At 44.0% G+C, this 27,041-nt stretch overlaps 1 protein-coding gene across 8 annotated transcripts in view; it reads right to left on the reverse strand.

Annotated features, from left to right (window-relative positions):
- The window catches only part of LOC137804160 (receptor-type tyrosine-protein phosphatase mu-like), a 137,970-nt gene that overhangs the window by 4,369 nt on the left and 106,560 nt on the right, over positions 1 to 27,041 (reverse strand). For 5 of the 8 annotated variants that reach the window (XM_068603231.1, XM_068603265.1, XM_068603256.1 and 2 more), the window contains 12 exons: positions 26,536 to 26,547; positions 25,146 to 25,339; positions 21,076 to 21,163; positions 20,077 to 20,153; positions 15,359 to 15,395; positions 9,874 to 9,971; positions 7,535 to 7,651; positions 6,554 to 6,708; positions 5,533 to 5,668; positions 3,512 to 3,661; positions 2,947 to 3,120; positions 1,935 to 2,066 (listed from right to left, as the gene is read on the reverse strand). In XM_068603231.1, the coding sequence (XP_068459332.1) occupies positions 1,935 to 2,066; positions 2,947 to 3,120; positions 3,512 to 3,661; positions 5,533 to 5,668; positions 6,554 to 6,708; positions 7,535 to 7,651; positions 9,874 to 9,971; positions 15,359 to 15,395; positions 20,077 to 20,153; positions 21,076 to 21,163; positions 25,146 to 25,339; positions 26,536 to 26,547 (1,370 nt within the window). The remainder of the gene's footprint in view (positions 1 to 1,934; positions 2,067 to 2,946; positions 3,121 to 3,511; positions 3,662 to 5,532; positions 5,669 to 6,553; positions 6,709 to 7,534; positions 7,652 to 9,873; positions 9,972 to 15,358; positions 15,396 to 20,076; positions 20,154 to 21,075; positions 21,164 to 25,145; positions 25,340 to 26,535; positions 26,548 to 27,041) is intronic. The other 3 variants (XM_068603282.1, XM_068603246.1, XM_068603239.1) reach the window with 2 other exon arrangements.

A 27,041-nucleotide genomic window follows, 5' to 3' on the forward strand; every position in this document is an offset into this window, starting at 1 on the left:
AGCCAGTGACATTGATTTCAACTCCTCACACATAAATGCTAAAAAGGGTTCTGTAAGATCTTGACGTTTGAGGACATGGATGATGAGAAACCGGAGGTAGAGAGAGCAAAGGTGAGTTAATTTAATGTGGAGTGAATTATTTTTACAATATGAGGAATTGCTTCTTCGCAGAAGAAACGTTTTCTTTTTGATGGACGAAAGACTGAACAGCAACGTGTTGTATCGACAGCATTCTCCTTATAAACTAACCATTCATGAAAGAAATTATACACACATTCCTGGAAAACTTCTACTAATGTCAGACACACACACACACACACACACACTTTCTTTTGCCTCGAAGCGATTTTTTTCTTCCTATTTTAGAGAAAATCTGAGAATCTGCGCCGTGCAAAAAAAAAAAAAGGTAATCAAAAAAAACCAGACACTTATTAAAAGACGGTGGATTGATAGAAAAGTAATTGGTAATTCAAGATAATTTATTAACAGTTTAATTCGGCGATCTATTTCAACAATTGATTCATTACGTTTAGCTGAATCAACATCTATTAGCTTTCTATTTAAAACGTGTATCCATTCCTTTCAACTGCTTATGCATGAGCCATCCATCCTAACCATCACTACAGTACATTACTTTTAGCTCAGTTTGCACACAACTGTTCACACATTCAGTCGTAAACAGTGGCATTCAAACATTACAGCTTTCTTAATTAAACCCCATTTGCCGATGTGTTTTTCTCACGATTTTTTTAAAAACAGTTTCAAGTAAACGATCGGTTTACTTGAAACTGAAAACAAAAAAAAAAATCAATCAATAGATCGATGAAGAATAAAAAAAAACGAATTGATCGTGCTCCATTGACTGCTCTGGCAGCAGCAGTCAAAAAAAAAATAATTTCTCCTTGGAGATTGATAAAGTACTTTTCAGCAGCAGCAGAAGATATACACCCCTGGGACCGCATCACGAGAGCTTAAAAATCTCCTCTATTCACGCTCGTCGGGAGAGAAAGCCCAGTGAAGAACGTGCACCTGCCGAGCACACCGCTGGCCTCGCAGCACTTAAGCAGACAAGTGGAAGAGAACGCGCACAGATGGACGAGCCCACATGCGGAGTTATGAACAAACACGGGAAGAAATACCCGAGAAGAATGCAAATAACAGCCCATGCATATAAATGGACACACACATATACGCTTTCTTTTCTCGAACACAGGAAGAAACAAAAAGAAGCACAAACACATTTACAGTCTGTGTGGCAGCAGGAGCACCACTTTCTAGCTTCCTTTGAGAGCCTGTCAAAATTTGACAAATTCAACAGATGCAAAAACAAAGATGCTGATGGAGAAGATGGTAAACCTCCACCTCCCTCGTCTCCATCGACGCCTAACCCCCTTTCCTCCCTTCCCACCTGTGCTGTTTCCGAGGCTGGCTGGCTGGCTACAGTGAGAATATCGAATGAAAGGCCCTTTCTATCCAGCCAGTCAACCAGTCAGTCAGTCACCTAGGGAAAGGAATTTGGGATGGGGAGAGCAAGCCTGGCTTCAGGCTTTGATCCGCGGGTGTTATGACAGAGCCTCGGGCTGAGGAATCTGGATAGGCTCTTCCACAGGCCTGTCTCTACATCTACCCGCACTTTCATTGCAAGTCCTCTTCCACTCCGCGGCATCCACCTCATTTCAGACATATATTGCATGTGTTTGCCAGCAGAGATGCGTTTATGTTTTTTTCATACTGGGAGAAAACAAACACACATAAAAAAAAGCAATATCTCCCTGAATCCAGTTCCCACGCTGTCCTTTTGTTTGACTTTATTAGATACAGAGAAGGTAGCGCTTCATCTGTTTGCCAGCGTGCCGCTCGCAAAACCCCCGCAGGATTATTTGGTGTAATGTAATGTAAAGTCTGTTTATGCACGCATATCAGGTCGGGTTTACCTGGGCCGGGTCGACATCGTTGAGCATGACGATGGACGTGCAGTGGTAATCCAGAACCAATCTCCAGAAGTCCTTCACTGTGTTTGGTAACGGGTGCTGGGTCACTATGAATGCAGAGGGCTGCTTGTAGCTCTGGAGGAGAGCAAGAAAGATAGAAGAGGGGGAAAAAGAGGCAAAAGAAGGATTTGAAACATTGCCGCGACATACACCTCATGCATATTATATAGCACGTAAGATGACAATTTACCAAGAATAAACCAATAACCATTTTAAAACGACCTCCATCTTTTGATCTACCTCACACTGAGTGCGGTTTTAATGGAGATTCCATGTCTGTGGAGATTATATTAGGCCGCTGCACTTTTAATGCGGTTTCTGGCGAGCCCAGGAGTGACGGAGAGGATCCTGTTCCTGAAAGGTCGCCTTCTCTATCGAGGCAAGAGCCAAAAAGTCCATCATTGGACACAAGCTTTGTCAAGGTGTTCTTTGTTAGGTCTACCCCGAATACATTTAACACTTGAAAATTGCTATACATTGCATTTTGGGTATATTTTGTATTGTCCTGTAGTGCAGTCCAGGACAATAGTTATTGAACACAGCTTTTGGTTTGAGTCCAAGTCAGCGTCTATTCATAAAAATGTAAACTAGGGTGGGTGGTTTTCAGTCAGTAGGTGGAGTTTTCATTATATTTGTATCGTGATTGTTTCTCAATTCTGCCATTTCCAATGTCAAAAAGGATTGTTGAACTTTAACTTTGAAACCCAACCAGTACAAGAAGTCTTTGAAAAAATGGAAATTTCAACTGGCAATCTATATCTGACAAAGATCACGTGATGCGATTTCCACCTCGAGGACAGCAACTACATTAACCTTGCATTAAGTGGGTCTATTTTTGTTGAGTTTTCAAGGTCAATATATGAACATTTGAACCTTAACTCGACTGTTAAAAGGACATTTTATGAGGTACGGAGACCTGACGCTAGAATATTTTTGCTTCCAAGTCGACTCTTACGTCCATGAGCGCAGCGTTGATGTAATTGGAGCTCTCCCCGTCGATGGTGATAAGGAAGGGGAGGCAGCGGTCTGGAGGAAGGACGTCCATGCAGCGGTTCTTCTCGTGGTTCCTGGGCAGCAGGGCGATGCTGCAGTCCTCCACCCGCAGCGTGGGAGTCACCATATTCAGAGTCTGTCAGGGTGGAAGAAGAATGACGCACTGTCATACCAACGCTGCAAGGTAGGCACTAGTGTCTTGAGTGTGCTAATTATCTCCCAATATGGTAATTAACAATGCAATTATTTAATCAGTTACATTAGCGATAGCTCTTACTCCCCTGATGTGACTGTGATGAAGCATAGGGGGGGCGATGCATCTCATATAACACTGATTGGTCCAAGGAGGGGTGCTACCATTACAGATTAAAGCAAGGTGATATATTTGCTGCTGATTGGCCCAGAGGGGGACGCGCCACTCATCAAGAGAAAACATGTTTACTGTTGTTTTCAACTCATCCTGCACTTGAGATAATGCTTGATTAGGGATCTGCAAACAGTTCATTGTTGCGTTTAAATCTCCTCACCCTAAACTCCTCTTTGATGGGGCTGGAGTTGGTCTGCGGGTCCAGGCGGTTCATGTCGTAGTACACGGAGCGGAGCTGACTGGCGGGAATGGTGGTGTCGCCGCAGAGACATGCCTCCAAGATGGCGTCATGGATGAAGACATACTGCTCCTGCGAAAAACAGCATCCTCATTGCGGATCTATCAAACGGCTGAGGCTCGTGACAACCAACAAAATGTGATGCTCTTTTTTTTACCAAAAAGCAGAAGCCAGTGCATGAGCCAGTGTTCCACTGCATTTCTGCTAGAATAATTCAATGACCTTTACGCGACCTTCCTATGATTATTCTTTACCCCTGAGGCAGTTTCTGTGACTAATATTTGTCATTGTCTGTCTTCAAAGGTTACATTACATAATTTTGCATATTTTTGGTACATAGCTGATTTAACCGACGATAAAAAAAAAAAAACGTCGAAATATTAAGAGGCCCGGGAAGAAAGTATATTCTTAAATTCGTCATGACCGAGGCATGAGCGAGGCGAGAACAAAGGCTGACGTCTTCAAAAGTAAAAAAAACAAGCCCTGAACTTCATGCGGAGCCAAACCGGAAAACGCGACGCATCTCCTCCTCCTCACATCAGTCAGTCAAGCAGTCGACATGGTGACACAGCTTGAGGCTTGACGCAAATCTATTCTGAAGTGACATTTTCAGCTGACACTCCCTTGTCACTTTGGACCAAAATCCGCACACATGCACAGGGGTCACTGATTTACAGATATACAGAGAAACATGTGTTGCCATTTGTTGAGTCTAGTGCAGAGAGTGAATCTCTGACCGGGGAGTTTGACTAGTTCGGGGCGGGTCAGCGGGTCGCTGGGAACACAGCGCTCAAACCAGAACACACAGATTGATAGATTGTGTGTGAGCTCATAAACTATAAAGAACAACAAGGCCTTTTGGTTTCCGCGAACGGATGAAACCGCGTTGGAGAGTTAGCGTCTGGCCGCGGGGCTGAGGAGCCCTGCCAACGAGCCTGAACACCTGCGAGGGGAAACACACACACACACATACACACACTTTGAAGGTCACTGAATTTGAGGGAGAGTGACTCAGGGTGAACAACATTTGGTCTCCAGTTACTCAAATCCCAATTCGGATGTCAACGATGAAACATTTGCCCATTAAGTCCAATGACGCCTGTGATTTAAAGGGAATTACGATGAAACGATGCATCCAACGAGACTACGGACACCTCCAGATGGTGTTCAGGAAAGCGCAAAGTCCTTTGGTAGCCCACACTGGCATAGAGACGGAGGATGAGCCAGGGAAGCTTTCAGCCATCAATATGAGCTAAATGCTTTCAGTTACAAGCCTCTAAACTCTTTTATTATGGCGTGTATTGCCGAGCGTGTGTGCTTAGCATCCTGGGAAATAGTTAGGGTGCGCACTTCAATAAATGTCTTTGTGAGAAATTATCACGAAAATGTAAAGTCGTCGCCGTAAATACATCTGCTATGAAAATAAACACAATTCATCTCATATTTCAGGCAGGTTCAAACAAGCACCGGAGAGCACTTGCGCTACAGCTGTCACGTGGAGGTCAATGATAATTTGGATAGTTTAGTCACAGAATTAAATATATTCCCATTGTTTGAGAAATGCGACACTTGAACTGGCACTTGAAAAATGAAAACTAATTATGCTGCATTTTAAAAGATAATGGGCATCATCAGTCACTGGCAAAATGGCACACAAAAAAAACTTTACAGACACGATCTCTTATCCTGTAGAAAAATGGACTAATAAAAGTCAGGTAATGATTAATTTCCCTGAAAATAATTTTTAAAAAAAGCTCCTTTCTTTGGTATGAATTCTGAGCATTTGTCCTGGGGCACCAGAGAAGTGGAGCTTATGCTCGTGGATACAAGTTAATCCACAGCCTGCCGCTCTGCATCCTCACTCTTCCTCTTCCTCTTCCTCATGAGCCTGTGTGGGCGGGCCCTGCTCCTCTGAGGCCACTGTGGGACCAGAGCTAGCGTACCTCAGTCTGCACCATGTTGACCCTCCGTGAGCGCAGCTCCCTCACGCAGTTGTAAATGTCCACCACACCCTCTCTCTCCGCCATGTCCAGCATGATGTCGATGACGATGAAGCAGCCTGTCCGTCCAGCCCCAGCGCTGCGGGGAAACACACAGATTATTAACCTCACAGGGTGCAGTTGAAAACAGTTTTTGGACACCTAGATATTGACATCGCATAATGTCTTGATGCATTTTTTGGGGGGGCTTTAGTAGCCATATTTTAAAAGGTTGTTTCAACACAATCAAGAACATTTCAAACATATCTCTAGTGGTATTTCAACAAAAATGACAAAATAACTTATTCCTATTCTTACAAATGAGAAGTTGAGCTTGTGAGTAAACCAATACACTACAGCCTGACATAGTAACGCTACATTAGTAGGAACGTCTGAGATGGCGGCTTGAGTTTACTGGACATACTCGACTGCCCCTCAATGCATTACGATGCTTCACACTTTGCTTTGTTGGAGATTGTGAGCCAAAAGCTGTTTGGTCACTTTATTTAGTATTATTAATATTTCAGGCCGGGAAGTAACCATTTCGATTTTCCAATATGTGGCCAGTTTATCCCAAAACCGCCCGTTAGATGATATGATTTAAACTAGTGCATGGCTCAATGAAAAAATATTATTATTATTTTTATTGAACCATTAAGAGCAATTGGAGTTTGGAAGACAACAAGGTTTAACCTACTAACAATAAAACTGTTGTCATGTTGTAGGAAATAGTGTTGATCGTTTATATTCTTTAGATGGATTCTTTTACATTCTGGTTTGTTTCCAAACTATGAGACCTAAGCACACATTGTGGATGGGTTGACTCTCTCGCACTGCAAACTGCTAGTTTTAAATCTACAGACTAAATGAGATACAGTCAAGCCCCCAGGAAGGACAGAGAAGAGGGAAGAGGGATACATAAGTACGCACTGACTGCTGAGGCAGCGCAGGAACAACCGTATGAAACAGGGCGGCGCACACCAACCTGCAGTGAACCACCATGGGCCCGGCATTGGTCAGAGTCTTGGACTTGACTCTCCTGATAAACCCAAGCAGACCCGTGGCGTGATAGGGCACCCCGTGGTCCGGCCACCCCGTGAAGTGAAACTGTCGGATCTCCCGGATCTCATGCGCCCCTCTCTGAGGGACAGAGTCATCATGTTAAACACACAAAGCACTGCAGAAGACGGCAAGGACGTGCTGAGAAGACAGAGGACGCAGTTTGCAGACGATATGAGAGGTTCCTTCCAAAGCAAATACATAGCTGGATTGAATGCAAACACACACTGCATGAGAAGGTGGAGGAGGGTTGAGTAAAGTTTGATCTAAGAGCAAACAGGGTGTCCAAGGCCGTTGTAGCTTGATTTCTTTACTGCCTGTCGTACAGGATCATATGTTACATCCATGATCTGGACACTGAGCTTAACATCGAAACAGAACCTTTTGCATGTTTTAGTAACTTGGGAGTTCAAGTTTTATAGATGCACTCCGCCTGCTGCTTTGGATTATAAGGAGCACTTTAATCTTTAATGATTATATCCGATAGTAACGTTTGCTCTTTGACATTAATTAATACAAATTCAATGTGAAACAGCAGGAACTTAATGGTTAGAGAGGGTCTCAGTGGGTCCAACTGGAGACACTCATTGCTGCCTACCAAACAAAAAAAATGGGGTTTAAAGCAAAAAAAAAAGAAAATCTTTAAAAATGTGTTTATTAACACAATGCAATGACCTCGATAACTCGATTATAAAGGCACCTTCAACAAGAAACCTTTGGAAATGAACGAGAAGACCACCTCATAGTGTATAATCCAGACACTTTGAAAAAGGTGCTTATGAGCAAAGCACATAACCCATGACTTCTTCACACAAACTGTTCAACAGACAAAGGTTAAGGTCTAGTACCAGTCAAGTATGAATGTTTTTTCAAAACTCTTACGGACAATAGAAATGAATAATTGTACCTTCTCTACAGCAAAGGTCCTGATGACATACTCTGACAGGAGCTCGGTCTCTATCAGCGTCACCTTGATGTCTCTGTAGATTTCAGTGTCATCAGGCCAGTATTTACAGCACTTTACCTGAGAATGACAGAAGCATGTTTTATAACCACGTGCACACAATACTGTCTGCGTACTGCATTGAATTCACATTTGCATACACACAATGCTGTATTTCACTACACACTCACGTTTGCAGGCCCTCATTTTTTTTTTTAATCTGACGAAGATAATCGCCATCCCACATTTGCTACCTGATGTTTAATTTCCTCAAAGTCAAAATGAGATTTTCTTCGTATTAGTTTCACCCCCTTGTCAAGGATCTGCTGTAAATGGGAATTTTATGTAATGATGGAGAGCTCTTTCTCACATTATTGCTATTTCATTCTCACGTCGATAAAGTAAGACTGAGTCTAAAGGTAGACCGTATAGGATCTGGATCAGAGCAGAATTGACACTGAGGGAGCCTAAGATTTGTCCACCTTAAGTTTTTGACTACCGGCGTGGAGAAATAGGACAAAACATAAAAAAATAAATAATATTGTACTACAATTGGATGAGGGAGATATAATAACAATCCAATAATGATGTGACATAATAAACCCTCTGTTGTTTAAAATAGATTTCCCAACAGAAAGCTAAAACACCCCACTGGAAATATTACTCCCCTCCTCCCCCGGTTCAATTAAACTGAAGATACTCGGGGAGGAAGGCTGGTGAAAAAGATTGAGATCATGGAGGTGTATCACAGAATGATAATTTTTGATGAGGGATAAATGTGACATCAGCCACAACTAGATTCAATTTTGATTTCTGGAGTCTTGGCGCTGATTAGGAATGAAATGAGCTTTGGGTTTGTGGAGTGACAGACAGAGGGGGACGTTCAGGTCCCTCTCTCTGACACCCCTGATGACTAATCGCCGATGACAATCACAAATCCACCGTCCGCTTCCAGCCAGATTGAATTAGGCAAAAGCCATTACCTTATTAGATCACTCTGAATCAGATGCCGGGTTTGGGTAGAATTAGCCTTTGGGCTAAATTGTGCCAGCGTACACGCACAGATGTTCTTTTCCATGGGCACGCTTGTGACAGTGTGGCTGCGTGTGCACGGCACTTGAACTCATTCGCTCATATAGATACGCAGTGCGTGGAGGGAGAAGCACACGTAGCACCACCTCATCACACACCACCTTCTAAACCAAATCTCTCGTACATCAAAGCGTGCCGAGCGCCGCCTCTGTGTGCGAAAACCAGCGGGACACAGAGGCCGCGTGTGCCAAGATTTCCCAGAGTTCATCAGCAACTGTGCCGAGCAGATGGCCCACTGTGATACGGCGGAGTGATTTTATGGGGCCCTCTGAGGAGCCACCGTCACTGTGACCAACTGTGCCTACAGCCCGCCATTGGACAAGGATCATATAACAGACGGTTTGGGGGCCGGGGCCCGCCGAGGACGGCACCGCAGCTAAGCAGGTGTGGAGAAGGTGTGGGGCGGGCCGGGCTCAGCTACTGTAGAGGAACGGCCTAATGAGGTACCTAGAGATGGGCCCATGAATCATTATCAGCTCTGCTACATTTAAGCCCCAGCAAAAGTGCACATCAGCGAAATCAAGGTGTGTTTAAGGGGCTCTCAGTGTGAACGTGCTTTAAATTCGTGGAGAAAATCCCCCGGCAATCAAAGCATTACACTGTACTTTAAGACCTCCATTTTCTCTTGATTGTAACCCAATCGGGAGAAACTTCAGTGCGAGTTAAGTGGAACAAATTAGGAGTGGAGTCGTTTTTTTTTTGTTTTTTAAAAAAAAAAAGGCAGACCACATGCTATATAGTGGACAAAAAAAAGTCAAGGATCTACCATTAGTTTGAACATTACGAACTATCCTCGGCACTCAATACTAGTTGCCTTTTATCCAATGAGGACAACATTAAGAGATGTTTCGAGTAGGAGCTGGCGGCTACGGCGAAGTATAATCTCCTGTTATAGAGCCAATCAGATGAAAGAGTATTCAGCTGCCTGGATGCCTCCCTGGTAATGAAGGCCATCAATCAGTTCCTTCTCACTTCTCACTGATCAGATAGATGGAAAAAGAGCTGGCAGCATACGAGACCCACGCCTCACTAAGAGACGCACACACGCACGCACAGACACGCACGCACGCACGGGCACTGATGTCGACACAAAGGCACTAAAAAAAGATGGCTCCGTTTGCCTTGAGATACAATCAGGCTGTCAGTCGACTGGGGGCAAGGTAATCTTATTTGAGATCTGCGGTTCGAGCTAACATCTAATTAATACCCACCCTGCCCACTTCCACCAGGTTGGTCACCATGACGATAGCTGCCGTGTTCTCCTGCCAGACCATCCTCCAGAAGTCGAAGACCGTCTCCTGCATGGGGCCTGTGAGGAGGGGGAGAGAGGGAATGAGCATTTTTTTTGAGGTAGCCATTCACATGCAGCGTCACTCTTTTACATCCTCCGGTCCCAGTTTTCCAGACGGCCGATGGACTCCAGTCCTTTCCCTCTGACCTCAGTGTGCCGTTGGTTTGTCCCATTCTACGTCACAGACACGCAAGAACACAGCGAGCAAGCAGTGATGCTGTGACGGTGGAAAGGTTGCTGAATAGAACCGCTCCAATGGAGGACAAGATGCTTGTAATTCTTCTTTTTCAGAAGTTGTTTTTAAAAGTATGTTGAACTACTTTTCTTATGAGTAACAGCTTGCTTAATTCAACGCACTACTCTTTTCTACTGAAAACACACAAATTGTTTGTTTTACTCACACGTTTTTTTTTTGATCGTAACCTTATACAGCAGCACATCCGTCTCTGTCTTCACAGGCAGACAGAGAAGCAGATCAACCCGCACACAATATACTGTACACGGGGGATTTGGAGGTATTACAGCGCTACAGCAACAATGCAGTTTAGAGAGCATTTTCCCTCCATCTCACTCCTCGGATCGAGCATTGAACAACACGTCAAACCAAATTTATTTATAGTGCTTCCTACTACAGATTTATAGCAAAGTGCTTACTCTACAGCAGAGGGCTTAAATAAAGATGAAAACAAGAGAGAAATAAATCACACATTTGAAGATGAGGCTAAAGCCTATGTGTGTGTGTGTGTGCATGTGTACAGGTGTGGGTGTGTGCATGTGTGCAAGCATGTGTGCAGCTGTGTGTGTGTGTGTGTGTGTGTGTGTGGCAAAGCTCAAAGTAATTACCACTACACCTCATCTATTCAACGGCAACCTTTCCACTGAACCAGACTCCAACGTGTCTGGTGAACATCAAAATAAATGAGCAGCCAACCATTGAATGCCTCCAATATTTAAAACTTCACTGAGCAATAATTGTGGATTGATAGGATTTTAATTATTATTCTGGTTAATTAAAATTATTAATATTAGTTTTAATCAAGCACCAAGTGGGAAAAAAAAGACTTCTGACAAATTAATTAGTGAATGCAAATCTCTGCAGTTGTGCATTCTGCTGCGTTGGCCCAAATTACCTGGAGACATGACAAATTATGCAGACACACACACTCACGGAGACACGGTCTCAGACATGGCACAGAGACACACTGGTACAGTTCCTTCTTGTCATCTATGTGGAAAGGAAATTCAATAATCTTTAGGCCCTTGAAAGACGTTGAAAAACAGGTGAAGGCGTGCAAGAAAAATCTCTCACTCTGGACTTTGGTTGCTTACTCTCCACTCTCACTTTCTCCCTTTATTTTGTATCTTAAAAAACAACTATGAAATTAAGACAATATGCCTAAAAAAAAGGTTATGTGTCATTTCCACCATATGTAATTAATTGCTAACGTACAAGAGAAGCTATTAGACACCAGTTGCAGCGGCGCTAGCATCCTTTTCTATTATTCTAGAGTTTGTCGTCCTTATTGGTTTTCACTCCCTGCAACAACCTACTCGGGGCATCAACAAAGTGGCATCGCCATTTTAGTGGCTTGATTGATCAAGCCCTGTTTGATTTGCTCTCTGTGGTGCCTAAACGGTTCTTGACTGTCTCTCCTCCGACTGTACTCGAGCGCAGCCTCATGTTACAGAGTTTTAAATCACTCCAATTTTTCACAAACTGAGCAGTGAAATTTACAAGACTTTCTGCTGAAAAAAAGAGATAAATGATGGAAAATGAACCATCATCTCCACATCATGTCTCTGCTACGAGCCTGTTCATGTGTCACCCTTTGGAAAACAAGAACATTGTGCAGAGTATAATAGCTGCATTTCTGTAAAATTGAGAATTGAACTTCTGCCGACTTATTTCCATCCCAATTGGATATCTAGAAATTTGGAACAAAGCTCCTCAACGGCTTCCATTTGTATTCCCACATTTCCTCTGCTACGCACAGGGTGGTTCGTCTCGATTGGAACTGCAGGACCTCAATCTCCAATTCCAGTCACTTCCAGTCTCTCCAATAACTACCCAACCTGATTGAGCCACCCACTCTGCTGCCTCCTACACTTGTCCCCGAGGGAGGATACACACTGCTGAGAAGTTTGGGAGAGGGAGACTGAGAAGCATGACAGCTGGTGTGTAGGACTTCAGTAACACAATAACACTTGGCATTATATGCTAAATCATCCAATGGGAAGCTCCTGCCAAGCTTCAGCCAGCCAATTTATGTTTCATATAGAGGAAGAGACAGAAAATAGGTGAGGAGAAGACGCTGGGCAGTCGTAAGGAAGTGAATATGGCTCTTGATGAATCGGTGGAAAAGAACAAACAGCTTTCCCATGGGAGTCGTGGAGAGATTCAAGAATTTTGGTGAAAGGACAGTCAGCTTTGTGTTTCTACCAATCTTCCTTGAAAAAACAGGTTGGAATCCAAAAGTTGTGTCTTCTGATCTTCTGATCAGTTAAAATGCTGCAGCTCGTCGAGAGTGAAGAGAAGCATGAACGCTGGCTCGATGGTTCAAACTCCTGAAGAAAACTATGTTTTCCTGACAAGCGACCTCCAGCGATCATGTAAATAATGAGTGGTCTGTCAAGGCAAGGGTAACACAATGTTGTGACGGCGTTGCAAAACCTCTAATGGTGGACATACAGGCAACCACAGTGTGTAACTTTGACTCCGAAGATGTACAAGATGTACGGATTTTGAAGATGCCTCAAACAAACAAAAGTGAGTCACGGAGGGAATGCTTGCATTCTCAAAGGTTTCAGAAGAAAGATTCTGTGCTCTTCGCTCTCGAGAACCTAGTTGGAGAAGTTTGGAGGCGACACTTCACAGAGGAGGAAAGCCAGCACTTCCAGCTGTCAGAGCGCTAATGCTGCCGCTGCAGCCGACGCTGTGTTTTGGGACCAGGCCTGTTCCTCCTCGGATACGAGGCGTGTGACAGCTGCAGAGTCCCCCAGCAAGGTATGCCGCAAAACTCCCGATCGACGTGCGCGCACACAGACACACTCACAGACAAACACACACGCGTTCCCCTCCTGCCCATTAATATTACATGCAGCAGACGTTGGCATAATGTACACTCACTTATCATTGATTTGCTCGCTCTCTCTCCCCCTCTCTCTCTCTTTCTCTCTCCCTCTGCACCCCTTACCCCGTTGGGTTTTGAGATGTTAACCTGTAAATACTACAACGTCTGCGCTGCTGGTGACATTTGGTGCTTGTGAAGACCAGAGGGGAAAAGCTTGATGAAATTGAACCCTTTCCGGCGATATGAATATTTTTCACATCAGCAGCAGGAAGCAGGGGCTTATCAGGGCTGTTGCACTCCGGCATCAGTGCAATTCACAGTGTGGACCAGGAGGAAGCTCACGCCTGATCGGTATTTAAACGATCCGCGGGACATAAAAATGGACGGAGGCAGCGCGGCAAACTGGGAGGGTCGAGCCGCATTCAATGCTCACTCTCTAAGTAGGTGAGCTGCAGTTGGCGTCTGTGAATTTCTGAGAGTCAGTTGCTGTATTGCTGCAGCAAAAAAAAGCCCTGAATAAGAGAATGACCTACATAATGAGGAGCGGAGCTTGGGTGATGAGGCTTTTATGGAATGACAGCTGTTCTACCTGCAGTTGTCACCTTGACAGAGCAAAGGGACTCATCAATAAACCCCCAACTAATGAGTGTCATTGTACTTTATAGCATAAGAGAACAGGGACGACGCTATCCCACACGTCTGCCATATTAAGCACATCCTCAACCACCCTCACAACCAATTTATGGCAACGATTTTTTTTTTCGCTTATCCAGCACTATTGCGGGTATCTTCACTTTCCGAGCTACCGCTGGTCCCCGTGGACTTGAGTGGAAGTGTCACTCACTGCAAAACTTTGCTGGGGGAGAGACTACTAACTCATTTTCAGCAACTGTGCCAATGCCCAGGTGCTCTTTTCAGGTGCTACAGTATGCAGTTTGTCTGACTGAAAGAGGCACGTCTGTGTCTGGCTTTCCTATCATCTTGGGCTGCTCTTTGCCTCAGTGTCAGCAGACTGAGCCTTCCTTCCTGTCAGTCTGCCGGAGCTGATGATAAATTATAAAAGGGCCTGCTCTCCCAGAGAATACAGATGTTTCCCCCCACACACACACACACACGCACGCACACACCACGCACACAAACAAACACGCATAAGCACCTCCCCTCTTTTGTACTGGATGGCTCTACACAGTGCTTGCGATACCGTTGTTGGAAAGTGAGGACTTATTATGCAAGCTCAATGAGCAAACAGGGGCTAATTAATTTGAATTGAAACACGTTTGGCTTCTCAAGCTTCTCATCTTAGAGAGGGGGATTCTTGGACTGTTGATCTCCATATGCATATGTTTGAATGATATATGGAATGCTTTTAATGACTATGGGACAATTTCAGGAAACCCTTTCAGAGTCGAATGCGCCTGTTAAAGTAGCTTGTTTTTGTACACCGGAGCCCCGCAGTTGGCACTTGACAGGCGGCTTAGTTTTGAGTGTTTGACTCGGCGGTCAGTGTAAAAGCAGGTTACGTGCATACTGGCGGAGTGGCGGCTGTCTGATTTGGTAAGCCATCTCTCTCTTTCTAAAGTAAGAGCAAACAGAGGGTTGTTTTAATTGAGACACTGAGGAAGCGAGGCGATGCACTAATAAACAGGTAATTATGCAACTCCCAGCTCCACCAAAGCAGATTGTGAATCCATTAAGGCCTCTTCGCAAAAGCCGCCTCTTTCTTTTTTGTTCCCTTCCCTCCACTGTTTTTTTCCTTCTCCTCTTTCTCCAAAGTGGTATGCAAAATCCCCACGCACGCAGCCCCGGTGTGTGCAAGTGAGGCTCTCGACGCAAAATTCATAACAATTAACCATCAATCAGACTTAACCTCTGGGGTCACGGTAAGTGCTCCTCGCCCTGCGAGTCTGCCAGCCAGATTAACACAGTGACAAAATGTGCCTGTACATGTCAGCTAATCCATTTATTTATTCAGCTTTCTCCCAGACAGTCTGATTAATGGCTCCCACACCACCGATGGAAGGAAAGAGGGAAGAGACAGCGAGAGAACGCGTGCTGTTCTGCTTGCTCAGAGGTCCGTAAGTGTGTGTCGGCATATGTGTGTGTGTGTGTGTGTGTGTGTGTGCACTGAGTAGTACCAGATTCCCTGAACACACACTTGACTGAGCATCAAAGAGGAGTTTGCAAGAGCGTATGTAAACAACTATGGGGATGTTCGGAGAGATATTCCTGAACACCTGCACACATTCATCCCCCCAAACAAACAAGACAAATTCTCGCCGCCCACCCGTTCCAACCCAGAGTACCTTGCAATCTTTTAGAACGTTTTATTCTTACCTTGAGTGGCGATGTAGTGATTTGGCCTGTGGTAGCCCTGAAAACAGACAAAAAGTGGGAGAAGAGTCACTTTACTTTCTTTCTACTCGAAGAAGACCAGCTGTCATGAGGCTGTCTCTCTAGGAAAACACACACTGTCTTCTGACCTCTGCATGCAAACACACACCGCTGATCAGGACAGATTGACAAATACTATAGAATCCCAGTTAACAGTTTCAGATGTCCCGGTTCTGGAGCAAAACATGGCTTCACCCATTCCCTTCTTTGGTTCGATATCTGACTGAGTGGGGTGAATGCACGACTGGGAGCTAGTGATGGATGCTGATGGATGCAGGATGCATAAACACTGTGCATCACAAATTATAGATGCAGCACACCTCTGGAGTAAGCAGGCAGAGTGTTGATAATCCCCAAGATACAACTAACAGCACTGATCTTCACAATAGGCCCCTGGTTTCACGGATTACTCTAATCCCTTCAAGTTTTATTTGTCCAATTCCTTGTCTTCTCTCCAGAGATATGAGGCAGGAAACAAAACATTAGGACTTAAAGGCTCTTCCCCGGCCCTGCCTCCTCTTGATTGTCTCCCACCCCCCCTCCCCTCCTCCACCCACCCCTGCTGCTCTGCTTATCTCACTCATATTCAATTTAACTTGGACTGTGATTAACGCTCCTCCAATGAAGGGAGGAAGACACAAAGGATATTTTCCTCACTCTCTCTCTCTCATCCACAGGGCTCTTTCAGCTCATACAACTGTCCTCCATTTTTAATGACTTCTTTATCTCTGGACTGAGGAGGAGATTTGTTTGTGCTTTCATGTAAGTTCTGTCAAGTAAAGTGGAGGCCTGTGTGGAGTACGCTGTCGGATTAGAGGGGAGAGACTGGAAGAAAGAGGGGCCCTGACAGTGACTGTCAGGTGAGTAGAGCTTACTATAATTGGACTCGAGGCTTTTTAGAAGCATGTTAGGTACATAAGAATGTTTCTTCATGATCAACACAAAGAGATAAACACAGAAATGTCCATGTTGGAATTATTAATTGAACACACTTTGTTTCCAGGGATGTGTAAATTACTAAAGGGGAATTAAATATGTGTTATATTTTGCTGCGTTGCTTGTAATAACGATTACATTTACATTCATTCTTTCCAGTAAAATTGGGCTGGAGCATGTCTAAAATATGCAGTATGAAATGTTTTTGCTTGTGGGCATGAATTCTTCTTTCAGCCTGAATATCATTAGATACATTGCAAAGCTGGGCTACCAACCCTATCACCTCCAGTGCAAAATACATCTTCCTTTGACAAACAGAATTTGGTCAAATATAACAGAATAAATGCTGCCTCAGCTATGTTCGAGTGTAACATAGGTATGCTCCACAGAAGTCCAAGAGGAGAGCAAGGCTGGGTATCTGCCCTAATGCCCTACACCCCAGGGGCGGCCCCAGATGTTTTGTGTGTCAGTTGCTTTAAGGTAATTTGATATTTTGTCATGAAGAAGAAATGATCCTTTATTAATCCCGGTGGGGAAATTATTCTCTGCATTTAACCCATTCTAAGTAATTAAGGGGCAGTGGGCGTCCGTGAGGCGCTCAACTACACACTACATGCAAACTATGAGGAGACTGGGGATCGAACCTTGTGGTTTCAGGACCACCACTCTCCCCATGAGCTACAGCCGCCCCAAAATGCACAACCGATGCACCATGTAAACTAAACCTACAAGGGCTTAAGGTGTGTTCAGCGATAGCCGTTTTTGAGCAGTGGTTTCCAACCTGCCTGACAGGAACCCCCAATGCGGTCACTACTTTTGTCTCATATTTCTTGTCTACCTCTGGATATTTAAACCTCTTTAGGCCTGGGATAAATAATCTGTGTAGGAAAAACAAAAGAAAAACCCTGACTGCTTGTGTTGACATAAACTAAATCTGTGTAACGTATCTTCTTACAACGGTCTGTACGAGACTTTGTCAGGAAATACAGGATGTACGTGACAAATTAGTCAACATCCACTTTTAATTTCACAAAGACAGTGGTTTCCTAGTGTTTTTTGGATGCATGCGGCCATGCCCATCACCTCCGCACGCAGACTTTGTCGCTTTGCACGTGGATTACATGTGGATTACATACAAATTGATTACTAAAAGTGAATCTTCTCGCAACACTTTCTCCCCACGTTTGAAAAGCTTCGTCAATATTGTCACACTCTCTCACTCTTCCTTGTTGTGTAGGCAGTTGTAGGCGATGCTGGATTAGCAACCTTTCATCTGTCGTTGAATCAGGCTCCCGGCCCCTGATGGGACATGCATGCATTTGTTGAACAGCCAATAGGAACACCCTCCGTCTGAAATGATCTGTGATTGGCCAAAGTCTCCCATCATAGGCTAGATTTGATGCCAATGCTGGCACAAACTGCTGTTGTAGACGGCTCCGTGTCAAAATAATTTACACCGTGCGTATTTAGATCTACATTGATCATGCTTTTGTTGCTCTTGCAGTAAAAAAAACTAATAAAAGGTGTTGATGGTGAACACTTTGCAGACCCATTTAGCTATAAAATGGTTTGTTATGTTCAATGTAAATGAAACTGTAAAGATGTTTCATGACTGCCTTTTTTTTTTAGTAAACTCCACACAACCCCAGCAAACCAGTGTTTGCCCTATGTGCACACAAACACGACTCTGCAGACAAAAGGCTATAACAATATGTTTCCTGCCTCCTAAATGCTTATGAAAATACTCAATCAGCTGCGGCAAAAAAGAAACATACCCCACTGGCTCTGCTTACTCGTACATGACTTGAAATAATCGACAGTATAATAGAGCACAATAACAAACACTGTGGGAAATGTTCTACACATAAGAGTTTATTGGGCAGGACAAGCTTCTAGATGGGTTAAAAAGCTTTCTGAAGAGCAAAAACATCATTACCCATCTGCCTGCATTTCTACTAAGTACTTTTTCAATGAAGCTGGCAGTGCAGTGGAAATCCTTTTCAATCAGAGCCCTCTTTAATATGCGTGTATTCTTATCTTATAATGGGGACCTCTCTATTGTGAGTCTTCTCCGCGGCGCCCCTTTCGCAGCATAATGGGCCATAAACTGAATAGTCGGAAAGGTAAATAATTTAAGCCCCCTGCATTTGCAGTGGCACACCTTGCATTATGAATTTATGTTTGAAGGCGTAACAAGAGATTACAAATTACCACATTAGAGAGGCGGGGGAGGAGAAGATGGGAGACGGAGTAAGAGTTCTCTCCCGAGCAGAAAACCACTTAGAGAGTCAGGTACATCACCAGGCCATTACACATGAAGCGGAAGAAGCTGCTCAAAGAGGCCAATGAGCTGCTGTGATTGGTCACATCCTGCTATTAACACTGTTATCAACAGCAAATCAGGTCAGATCAGCAGGTCCTATGTTGTGTGAGTTAAGTGGGTTGGATCTGTTTTCTGTCTCACGCCACTTTTTAATGACTTTTACTGACTGCAAAGGTATGCTTAGTCACTTGAGTGCATGTAAGTGCTGTGGTGCAAGTACTCTCTTGTGGTAAGAGTTGTAACAAAACCTTTGGAGATAGCAACTGCATCTGCTTTGATTCACTTGTTTCTGCGTGAAGGTTTTTTCAGTGTCTAACAGAGAAGAAGGTAGCCACCTTGGATGTGAAGCAGAGTGAGGCTGTGTGTAGTCTCTTCAGACCAGGAAAAGGACAACGCTGGTTGCTTGTTCCATTGTATAAAGTGACCAGACGTGTGAAGATGTCACATCATGACCGCTTGCATAAGCAAAGGCTGCAGTAAGGTGACACAACATCTTAGGAAGGAGATCGATGAAGATGGTAAGTGTACTAAGGCTTTGACACTGGACATTTTAAAGGTCCAAAACTGAGATTTTAAGGTATTTCTTTCGATAGCACGTCTAAGTGCCTTGGTGAAATGCTCAATCCGTGGTGAAATAAACCTGAAAATGAGCATACTATGTCTACTTTAACCATGACCACGATCCGCTGAACTTAACCAAATAGTTGTCTAAACTTAACCAAACCTTGACTATAGAGGTGGCAAATCAGAAAGTGTTCACATGAATCATTGTTTTGCGACAGCAACATTGTCCGTCATGGAAAGCAAAGACAAAAGACCTCATTTCGGGATGGTACATTTTTGAATATTTCACTTAATGCATCCAGCTGTGTAGTTTTAGATGCCACATGGATAGTTTGGACTTATTTGATGTGTATGTAATTCCATTGTGACATTAAAAGCACCATATTGGGCTCTCTTTGTGTATCTTGTATTCTTTTTTCACTTTCATCCATCGTTATAACTTTGCTTATTAATCATCCATGGAATTTCTTTTTCTTTTCTTCTCAGTTTTGGTTTTCACATCGTGTTCATGCTGTTGTTCAAAGCAAAGTCCAAAACTATAACCTCAGTATCCCCCGTGTGCTGGTTTGCTTTTTTCTCTCCCAGCGCTGTCAGCCTCTGATCTTCATTCCTCTTAATATATCCAACGAATAGAGCGATATAGCAGCCCTCTAAAGTTGAATATAAAGGCAGTGTGTGTGTGACTGTTTCTGTCTGTACGTGTGTGCGTATGTGATGGGCAGGAGGGGATGCTTTGTCCCTCAGGCCCCCCGCAACGGCGGCACCAGCGCCCTCTCCCTCCCTGAGAGGAAGCGCAGTGACCTTTGCGTTGGTGGCACTGGCTGGTGTGTGTACTTACATCAACATAATTTGCATTAATGTAATCGGAGCTCTGTTCCCCCTCCAGGGCCTGCAGCCTGACACGGGAGTGATCATCTGGAAGAGAGGCAGAGAGGAAGAAACCAGCGTTGAATTAATCATATTAACGAGGGCATCATGAGAAGAAAAGCGTGAGGGGGACAAAGAGACAGACAGTAAAGAGAGTAACAGGAAGTGGTGATGGAGGAGTGACACTGGCATCATGCTGTGGCACAAATGAAAACAGAGAGGTGGAAATGCAACATGGCTAATGTCATGTGACTGATCCTGGATGGCAAACACAATGATGCTGATGTCAGTTTAAAACACTGATGATGTGAATTTAGGAGAAAAAAGTATAATTCAAATCATTTTTTGGGAACTCACGGATTTTAGCTATTTGAAACTTGCTTAATGGAAAACCTTAATGGTGACATAATGCAGACACTAGAATAGGCTAAACCTCAAGACATTTATTTTGAATGTAAACATACATTAATGGTCAGACACATCAATGAAATGAAAATAATGCAGCCGTGACTCTAGAATGTGTTCATATTCAAAGAAATGAAATCTGTTACAATTATAAAATAATATTTTCAGACCGAAGTTAGGAAATGTAACTTTAAAGTAATTTTATTCAAGGTTTATTTCTGTGACAGCAGTGATTAAATAAGGCTACAATGAACTCTCTCATCAGCATTAATTAGCAAATTTGCTCAAGTTTGGTAGTAAAATTCAACATTTCTAACAAAATTGCAGAGGCATGTTATGTGCCATTATGCTGCGTGGCTTATTTCTCATAACTGAAAAGACACCGCGGGAAGATGAATATAAAAGTAGATTGGAAAGGTCAAAGCTGCTCTCGTTGGCTGATAATAAAACTCTGTTTGAGCAGCTTACAGTTATCCAGAGTCACAAGCTTGGCCAATAAATCAGCCAGAAGAATGGGAACGGCACACAAAAATTCATGAGCGCTCAGGAGGTGCTTTGTACACACATGCAATAATATTCCCATATCGGTTCTTCATGCGGTTCTCATCCTTCTTGGCAGAGTCCCATGGCGCTGACTGTCCTTCAAAAAAGCTCTGAAAAGACAGAAAACAGAGAACAGAGAGGGGGAGATGAAATATGGTGTCATGTGTGAGCACTCTAAATGATAACCAGGCTAAAGAACACACTCTTCCTCTTTCAGCTCCACGAAAAAAGGGAAAAGGGAACATTGGCAATAGAAAAGAAGACACGGGGAGAGATATATTCACATCATTATTAGACATGAAACACTGAGAGGGTGGTGGATCCTGGGGAGCTGTGTCAAACAGCTAGTGCCATTAGGAATGAAGCGGCGGGTGTCACACTCAAACCTCTCCCCCTGTGCCGCTCTGCTGGGCGGAGCCACCGCGGCGGCTGCCTGTCTGCCTCTTCTGAAGGACTCAATCAGCTCGTCGCGGGGAAAAATAAAGCCAGCTCATCGTCTGCAGATCAAAACTGCGCCGCTCAGATTACCCTCATGAAATATTTATCATCTCTCGCTGGGGAGATTTCCATTCTGATGGCACACCAGGCACAATTAAGCCAAATTATGAAAATACGTCTCCACTGCCAGTCCACCGCTGTTCAGTAGGGGCGGGTGGGGTTGGCTCCGAGCAGACTAGCCTGGACAAAAACATGTTATTGTTCTGGCTTTAAAATAGTCGGGTGATGCACATTTAAAAAGTCTGCTAATACAGTCGAATGCAGACTATCTGAAAGTAAAGATCCGGAAGCATTTATCTGAGGTTTAACAGATTGTTTGGAGAGCTTCTTTCAGCGTGGCAAGCCAGTCTGAGAGAGCGAGGGGGCATTGTCTTCAATCATCAGTGTTCCAGGCCTTGATAGTTTCATTCATCTCAGCGCTATACTGCAGGCAGCAGGCCGTTTGTCTCGCAAATAAAGGCCTTTCAGATATCACGCAAGGACACATTCCTATATTAAGTCCAGAGGATTAGTGATTTCACTGAGAAACAGCTTTAATGTGCTAAAAATATGTCCCACCCTGTCCAGTGAAGATGGGAGCATGTCTCGGAGATGGATTACTTAGGTCTCTCCTCCTGTGGCAGTATGTCTTGAGTAAGCGCAATGGGCCAACGTCGTTCCCTCTGTCACTTTGAAGGATACAGGTCTAACATCAAGCATCTGAAGACAAATCATCTTCAAGCCGAAAGGCGTTACCTGCCAACTTTATAATAGTTCTCGTTTAAACTGAGTGACCCTGCCTGTCTCAGATGCTGTTGTCCCGTTCCTCCGGCTGTTTAGAGGCTGAATTCATAGAAAAATAAATTATGCTGTTAGTTAAGTGTCCCATGAGGTAGAGATTATATGAACGCTTTCAATTAAAAGGTTATATACCCAGACTGGGAATACTTGGCCGCCTACAATTCTTCAGACAGGGATTGAAACTGCAGTCTCCACCTGCAAAAACTATTTTGCAGTAAAGGTTGGTGTTGTACTTAATTTGAGTACATCTGCTGCTAGTTTTTCACCATCCTCAAATTATTCCTATTGGCCCAGATCCAAATTGGTATGTTTTTAATTACAGGCTACCTGCTGTACTCCAGTCCCAGCACTGCTCGGACCGTAACCACTTGACGTGAGTGAAAAGCACAATACCTTCTCTGCAAACAATCACGATGGGAACACCTTCATACAGTATAGTGACAACAGCAACAGAGCACTTGACATCCAACACACACTATGGCAAAGCAAAACATCAAATAGAAAAGGAATGGAAACACAAAGAAGCAGAATTGGCGAGTAGGTTGCTTCTGAATTCATGATTTACTGCGTGAGAAAAAGGAGACTCATTCAAACTGACTGGTGTTCATTTGTGGTTGGAGCTTGTAGGTTTGCTCACAGTAGACTAGATGCAACACATTCCCATGTAAGTCAACGTGCAGAAGGGTTTGGACATGCAGATACTTGGTGATAGTTTATATCAAAGATGGCTTTATGAAGCTTTTGCAAAGTCTTTAACAGTGTGAAACGTGTGTCCCTTTTGCATGGTGCTTTCCAATTATATCATCTGCATGGTCCAAATTGTAAATTAACTTTGGGAGTTGGTGGGTTCGGCTATGTGATAATGAAACACACTAATGAATTTGTAGACCCACACCTAAATTTGTAATTAACTAGTACAACGTCTGCAATTTCTGGTGGGAATTATGTTACCTTACAAAATATAACATTTTACATTCATTTTTTTAAAAACATTGTACTGTAGTGTTATGCTTTTGAAATATAAGCATTACTTTATGCAGCATTTATGGATCGAAGAGATTCTAATAATTAAAAAAAAAACGTTTTACAGTGACATTGTGAAGAATTGACATTACTGACATATTATTTCACACAATTTACCATCTGCAGACTATCACATGCTTTGGTTACTGCTGTTGGTAAATGCCCTTTTCAGACTAGATCATAAATGTGAGATGATGTAATCCCACAGGGATTACAAAAAAGCCAACAAGCACCATCCATCTGTCAAGTTTATGACATCATCTACAAGTTAAAGAAAAATCACAAATAACCAAAAAGTATTGGCTTACCTCGTTTATCTGATCCAAAGTTAACGTACAGAATAACAAGAAGCATGGGTCAGAGAAAGATATAGTACAGTGTAAGTCAACAGGTTTAAAGGTGCACTGTGCTCCAATCTCATCATCAATAATGAACGGTTAAAAAGGGCATTAACCTTTAGACAAGATTGATATGAAGAAGACAGCAGCAGAACACAACATACAAATGAATCTCTCTAGCCAAGTGAGAATGAGCTCCATTACACACTTTAAGCATCCCACGGGCCTTTTGTTTTACAACAGGCTGCGGACAGCTGGGTGACAACAGGGTAAGGGGATGGGGTCCAATTGTTCGTTGTGGCATTACCTCCTTTTGATTGACTGTTACGCATCCATGCGATGCCGGCCGGGTGAACCCAAAACACCTTTATCCATAATGGATAAGGCCCGGAGGGCAGCCCATAGCACTCGAGCCCTTCAATGATCTGATGCTGCAGGTAGCAATGGGAGGCTGCATTATTTAATTCTGCAGTCATCAGGGGGAAGTGGGGAGTTAATTACTGATAAATCTGGCCCGCACATAGTAAGAACGAAGCAGGGAGTGAGATGACGTGAGGGAGAGGAAAGCAAGGAAACAACGCAGAAAGAGTAAACAAGAAAATGACTGAAAAAGAGATGAAATAAAATACAGGTAAAGGGAATACATTCACTGGGTGAAGAAAAATATGTGAAGTCTGATGGAAAGACCGGAGCGATACAGATGAGATGTTTCAAAAGATGGATGTCAAAAGTATAGCTTGAAGCCTTTTCGTTACAGGGTGAGATGAGGCCGGCTGGATGCGGTGCTGAGGGATGGCGAGGAGGCTGGAGCGCCGCCAAGCCCTGCCAGCCTCCTCAACTAATGAGAGGAAATGAGAGTGATGCTCATCTGGGGCAAAATCTTTTGTCTTGGTGTCAGATTAGGAACGCTGTAATGTGACAACGGCCTGAAGAGAGCAGCAGGCGGACCCGATTCAAATGAAGGCGGGGACATGGCTAACACATAGCTAGCTGTTTGCTACACTTTTGTGTGAGTGTGTGTGTGTGTGTGTGTGTGTGTGTGTGTGTGTGTGCGTGTGTTGTTGGGCAGCGGGGGTTGCATTTCACGTTGGTCTACGGCTAAGTCTCTGAGGGGAACTGGGACAGCGACACACAGTGCTCGCTGCAAACAACAAGGAACAGATGAACAACAAAACGAATCACACCGTAAACACACAGACACGGGGTACATTAACAATTTATCATGAAAGTGCATCTGGGGAGAAACAAAACAGTTCTGCTGCGTCGGGCAAAACAGAGAGAGAGAGAGAGACAGAAAGAGAGAGACAGTGACAGAGGCACAGGACCTTGCACCATGACAAGGACAAAACCCCGTATCACACCAATACATATTTCTACTCAAGAATGTCCTCGGAGAAGTTACAAGTCTATCAGCGGGCTTTATTTGGGTTCGCAGCCTGGGTTACGTTCCTACCTCGTACTCCTCCTTGAAGCCGTAGCCCTCGGCGCACTTCATCTGGGTGATGTGCTGGAGGAGGTCCGCCACGCGGATCGCCGGGTGCAGCTGACCCGTCTGGTACGGCACATCAACCGGCTCCCGCTTCCTCAGCGAGTGGGTGTGCGACTGCACCAGGCTGCTGGTGTCGCTGCCCATGTTCTGGCTCTCATCTGCGGGACACAACAACGACAGGGACAGGCCAGAGCAGGTCAGGACAGAGAGGTTGGAGCCAGCATCGCATGATACAATCTGTGCATTGTTATCAGATACATACGGGTGACATAATGCTTGAAGCAGTAAATGGAAGTGGTATTTTATGAGTTAAATGGCATACGAAGCGGAGTTTGGTTGCCTAGGTGTTATCCCTCTTCCCCCATTTCATATCTCAGTTACAATTGTTCCCATTAACAGATGGCACATTATCTCATTTACTGTTAAGCATTATGTCACCACCCTCCAGATTGACAAACAACTCTCAACTAGTAATCTGTTTGTTATGGATGGTCACAACAACACAACATCATTGAGTAATAGGATGAGTCATGTGGTGGGAAGGTTCAGGTCCATCTGTCTGTGTGGCTGGAAAATATGTAATATTACAGGCCTACTGTCAGACAGCATATAGCCATTAATATACGAGGCCCTTTAAGGACAGCACTTACACTATTAGCATTTAATATGGCTACTGTCAGAATAAAAGGAGTCAGCGGCACTCAACTGCAAGAAACAGTATAGAAGCAGTTGTAAAAATCTGCATGAGGAGCTGTAAAACAACAAGTTGACTTTCTTTCTTTTTTTACTGGCAGTACAGTATGCTAGTTGTGGCTGCAGTTCATATTGAGAGTCAGAGTCCATTCCAGCGCGTTCATACTGTAATCCAGTCAGTGGCAGACATGAGGCACAGATGCTGTGGGGAGCCAGCGGACGATGGAGGGTGTCCAGAAACATGGAAGAGGAGGATGTGAGTGGGTGCGGTGGGCCACAGTGAGCATGTTGCAGCAGGCACCGTCAGAAGCATCACACAGACACAGCGAGGAGTCAACCCCTGCCACCCGGTTCGTTCCCCCGAAAAAATTAAAACCAAAAAATCTACCCTAAAAAAAATCAAATAAACAGGAGGGAAGCGGAGATGGGAGGAAAATGCATGGGGTGATGCTGCCATGGGGCACTGAACGTACTTTGACCATGCTAGGCTAATGGTGGCTTGGTGGCATGGTGCGGAGGGTGGTGAGATGCTAACATGTCCACTGGTCATGCAATAAATGTCGTAATGTCCATGTCAGAAGCAGCCTCTCCCTTTTGGCTTGCTTTCTGAGTAAACACCACCTCCTTCCCCCAAACCCAGGGCACACTTGGGAAAACTTACCATTAATGGGCACTTTTTAGATAGCAGATAAATAGGAGGTTACGTATGTAAAGAGAAAGAGAGGAGAAGAGAGGAGAGAGGGGATAAGCAACAATACAGCATGAGAACCTGTTACAGTAGAGTGTTTTAGAGCTACGCTACAGGGCAAGATCACATGCCTTCTCGGTCCAAACGGCCGAGGCAGAAAGCCTAGTCAAGGGGGGATGTTGAGTGGATGGATGGGGCAATTTCAACAGTGCAAGACAAAAGTAAAAGAACAAAACAAGGAAGTCATGGATTTCAAGGGAGAAATTAATGGTGAAATACTGGTCGTCTTAAAAACAAGCTGTAATTGTTTCCAATCTGTGACTTGCATTTTTAATGATGCCAATACTTTTTTGACATTTTGGATTTCTGTCTCTTAATTGCTGTAATTATATTTGCATGTGGTAGTGGTAACACCTGCATTTGCACCAAATCTATTTTTTAAATTTGGTTTAAATAGTAGTGTGCGATGAAATCATAAA

Source organism: Clinocottus analis, unplaced genomic scaffold (assembly GCF_023055335.1).
Source record: "Clinocottus analis isolate CAN_PGR_092001 unplaced genomic scaffold, fCliAna1.0.p SCAF_11, whole genome shotgun sequence".
Lineage (NCBI taxonomy): Eukaryota > Metazoa > Chordata > Actinopteri > Perciformes > Cottidae > Clinocottus > Clinocottus analis.